Below are 4729 nucleotides of genomic sequence, written 5' to 3'. Positions count from 1 at the left end.
ATCACATCACATCACATCACATCACATCACATCACATCACATCACATCACATCACATCACAGCTGATCGCATTGCGTTCCCGAGCTTGTGTTGAATTCCCTATACTGCATTCGCTTACAATCGAATTGTCTTTGTATTGCATTAAATTACTCTGTTAAATTACTCAAATTACTTAAATTAATCTGCTACCTTTACAATTTTCTTGTATTGAAATGCATTACAATAAATTACATTACATTACATTACACTACATTGTACCTTCCACGAAACATTAAAAGAAGATGTATTACTACCAATGACGTAGAAGATTGAATCCCAGCTGACATTGTGACAGAGGCTGCTGCCGATAGGGAGAACAAGTGCTACGCCGATATGAATGCCTGCCGCTCCGAAAGACACTAGACTGCTTCTCTCGTTGGGAGGCGCCCAGGTGCCCATTAAGCCACTAAAGCACGGCAACGCTGCACCCTAGACACAAAGAAACATGCTTGCTACTAAATACCAACGAATATTTATGCATGCAATCATTAAATTGGATCAATTTGGAACTAGGTGCACGTACACATATAAAACACATTAAAAATTGATCATATGCTACATTTATTCTAAACAAAAGCGGCCCTGTTATCAGACTAAAATAATAATAATCATGATAATTATTAATTCCTACTTCCTTTATGCAACGACGTATGTCGATATTTACACCTTAAAACTGCGCCAATTGCGCATAGCATTGCAGTGCAGCCTATCGAACATTCAATCAATCGATCATCGACTAATTCTACTTACTCCGCAAAGACCAATGAGAAACCGCATCGCGAGCAGCGCCCTCCAGTCTTGCCGCGTGGCGAGAGGACAGAGCATCGTCAACACGGCGCCAGAGAATTGAAACCCCGCGTACGTCCATCGCGGCCCGTACTTCTTGGCGAGCCATCCGCCCGGGATCTGCGTGATGATGTAGCCCCAGAAGAACGACGACAGTATCAGGCCTTGAGTGTGTTTGTCCCACGTAAACTCACCGTCCGGCTGGACAAAGACGTGAACAAAAACATGAGAAAAAAGACGTGATCACTCATTGGTTTATGAACTACAGTGCAGAAATCAGTGGGTTAGATTCCCGACAATGTAATGTCATCGATGTCGAGCATGCGGATAAACGATCATACGTTTATTTGAGCACAAGTTGCTTCTATTGAGATAAGACACTACGTCAGACTGCCTATCACACGGAGCGATCATTTCGTTCGGTTCTAGGAAATAGAAAACGTATTGAGCGCAATGGTAAGAGCTGATGAGCGTGGAACTATTGAGATCTTCAACAAACGTAAAGACGGATCTGAAATGAGCAGTCAGCGCATTATTTTCATCATTCACTACGTGGCGTGTTCACGTAAGAAGACGCGTGTGCGCGCATATATATAAGCGCGGTGAGTGTCATCGCCGTATATATATTTACGTCTTGCCGCTGCGTAATGTTTCGCCTGCACTGCTCTGACACGGTGACGTCGGACGGTATCTCCTGCTGTAACGCGGTGTGGTTGACCATGCAGACGATCGCTACGCTCATATCCGAGCGCTGCATGGAGAAGCAGACGAACATCAGAAACGACAGCAGCACCACCTGCATGCGGTATGACGTCCAGTAAGGACCTGTAACCAAGGTTTGCAATGTTAGCAACCGTTTATGCAACTCATTGTGTTATAGAGGTAGAAGCAGGCTTGGGAAATCTTTATTGGTGGTTGTTATAAGTATACCCAGTTTTAGTTGCTGGTTTACGCTTTTCCAAAGATAAAATTCATGTGTCTTCACGCCTTATGCCGTCGTCTAAGACGTAGAACAGCGACGAACCCGACATATAAACGGAAGCATGCACGAGATAGTTTCAAAGATGCGTGTAGATCCGCTGAGACAGGAATGTCCATAAAACGACCACCTGGCCTTTGGCTTTATTCAGAGCACGATTGCATGTGTTTTACACTTTTCTTCAGTAAAATTAATGATGCGGATTGCGTCGAGATTTGCCAAACATATTGCAGCGTTGCGTAATTAATACACACTGATTTCGTTAATCATACGACGCGCCTATTATATAAACAGTGGGTAAATAATCCAAAATTCGTTATTTTTGTCCTTGATGTCGTCGAGGTAGGAAGTAGCATTTGTCATCTGTCTCCTGCTCGTTTAGTACGGAAGGGTGGATGATTGATGGGACCTCATTCCTATTGCCCTTCTAGGATGCATTGCATTTATAAGTATTTATGTATATATGGTGCACTGTAGATACTTCATATGGCAGTGCAGAATCACCTGACGAGACTAGCTGAATGCATGCAGAATATACTATATTTAAGGAGCGAGTGAAGACAGATTATCTGTCATCATCTTTCCATATGATTCGATATTATTTCCATATTATTCCTCGATGATATTCTGCGAGATCGCGAATTTATGCGCGTAAGATTCCCACACTGTTCGCATGAAGGCGATGTAAGCAGTTGTGACGCACCACGATTTTTAACATGCAAGATGTATAGGTTTTTGAGCAAACCTAGTCATCGCTCTTTGACGCCAAGAAGCATATTCCTCTAGGCACTGTACGACAGACACATGCCGCATGATAATACAACTGGTATTATAACTATTTGCTGTACACGTTACTGACGTTTTTTGAACAGACGGCATTAATACAGCTGACGATAGTGGTGAGCCTGAAGGTGAGGATGATGGTCATGACGATGATGATGACAATGACAACTATGATGATGACAATGGCGAAGTCAATGCTATAAGTAGCGGCGTCGCCTACCGATCTGCCTACCTGTATCGTTGTCCTGTTTTCCCATGGCTATATACGTGCTTCAACCTTGTAGAATAACAGTTCCTCGCGAGCAGCCGGGGCGACGGCGACGATCTAACTGTAGATTCGGATAAATATTGCGCTAAAAATCACCCAGCAATACGCGCATATACGTATAGAAGCACGTATCCTATGCATACGCGCATGTCCTGGTTGGCACCAAAATATCGTTGATATATCGAGGGCTCGATGTGCGGGGTAAATGTGTTTCTACGGGCTCAGCAATGTCATTATCGTGTTCAGAACTAGGACAAAATCTATTGCCCTATATTTTTTTTATACACGAACACTTGTTCAGCGTGCTGGTGCGCAAGCGCGATTCCGTCGGCTGAAGCGCATATGTCAACATTTTATCGGCGTCTCACGATCTAACGTAACTGCACTCAGTTCGGTCAATTAGCATTGCTAAAGTAACGACGCATGATTCACAACATCGAGACCGATTAGATCGCAGGCACGAAAATAATGCCAGTCGCCAGCAAGTATATGCGGTCTACTTTCTTGCGAATCGGGTCCAGTTGCCCCACAATCGCAAGAAAGTTAAACATGTTCAACTTGCGGCCAAATGGGTTTTGTTCAGTTGCCATCAATCGCATGTGCGCATACATCAGCAAAACCCCACGTGCGTCTGCGCGTTATAGGGTTATATACCGCTGAATGTTCCTATAGTCGACAAAACCCATACGGTCTATCGTTTCTTACCGTCGCGTGGCAAAAATACGCTTACCTTCACATTCCAGCAGTGAAATGTTGTTAAATTCTACTCGCCCGTCACAAGTTCGCTCACCGAGCTGAGAAACGTCGTGGGTTCAGTCAGTCTAGCAGGTATTTTGCTCGCAACTAACAGAAACAACTGGCACATGGCAATGTCACGCGCCCTTAGATATTCGGAGTAGCCGTTGTGTGACACACGGTTGTGCTTGCTAATGCGTGACTTCATGCACACCTTAGACGGCCAATGGGAAGATATGTCACAAACAACGATTTGTCGCTGTTATAAACGGGAATAGCACCCAAAATTTTCACGCGAGCACTTCTGAACGAACTATTGCTCAAACCAGTCGAGCTTCAAAGAAGGTCAGGGTTTTTTCCAAATCATCTGTATTACCGTATCTTGACTAGATGTATATTTAATTAATGTTAATTAATATCTAATTGATGTTATATGGTTTTATAGATGCTCTACACGTGGAGACATATCGGGGAATCATTGTTCCGCTAAAGGAAAGCCATGAGTCATCTTTGGCTCAAAATCATCCGTGTTGCGGAATATTTCTGAAGATTTTTTTAACAATTAATTTTTGGTAATTATTGAGATTTGATAGACTAGATAATCCTATACTATGAGGTACTTTAGTCGTGACGCTGGGTGAGTATAGACTAGGATAATCGCTATAAATAAAGTTCGAGAGGGAGAACTTGTCTTCGTTCGCACTGCTAATTATGCCTCGGATAGAAAAACTATCGACATAAAGATGTGAATGGTGTGCAAAGTTAATAGGTTATCTATACAGGCTAATTTTGTGCACAAGATCGTCATCATTTGGGTTATCCTCGTCGATATTCAAGAAAAGCACGTATGAGAGTCGCGACTTATATACGAAAACATGAAATTTATTTCACAAAATTTTCACCAGCTTCGATAACTTTACAAAAAAGGGCATTTTACAGATGTTAAATAAATACATCTCCCACGAGACTAAAATGGTCGTCTACACAAGCAAGAAGGTTCACCGGAATTCAATAATTATTTGCCCCTAAAAGTTGACGTTCATGCACGCGTGTACATTTTCATGCCGCTGGGGATTATGAAAGAAGATTACCAGTACGAGATTTTTGCAACCGATGAAAGATTTTTAACGCTTAATTTT

The 4729-nt window shown here is 42.6% G+C and overlaps 1 protein-coding gene across 1 annotated transcript in view; it reads right to left on the bottom strand.

Moving 5' to 3' along the window:
- The window catches only part of LOC106813736 (sialin-like), a gene marked incomplete at its 3' end in the record, with an annotated part of 18860 nt that extends 15220 nt beyond the window's left edge, over positions 1-3640 (bottom strand). The window contains exons 1-4 of the mRNA XM_014817954.1: positions 3586-3640; positions 2820-2916; positions 1457-1650; positions 790-1026 (exon numbers count right to left, since the gene is read on the bottom strand). Of these exons, the coding sequence (XP_014673440.1) occupies positions 790-1026; positions 1457-1650; positions 2820-2844 (456 nt within the window). The remainder of the gene's footprint in view (positions 1-789; positions 1027-1456; positions 1651-2819; positions 2917-3585) is intronic.
- Between the last annotated feature and the right edge of the window lie 1089 nt (positions 3641-4729).

This window comes from Priapulus caudatus, unplaced genomic scaffold, assembly GCF_000485595.1.
Source record: "Priapulus caudatus unplaced genomic scaffold, Priapulus_caudatus-5.0.1 Scaffold816, whole genome shotgun sequence".
NCBI lineage: Eukaryota > Metazoa > Priapulida > Priapulimorpha > Priapulimorphida > Priapulidae > Priapulus > Priapulus caudatus.
The sequence above is the reverse complement of the archived record's forward strand: the minus strand, read 5'-3'. Positions and strand labels throughout refer to the sequence as shown.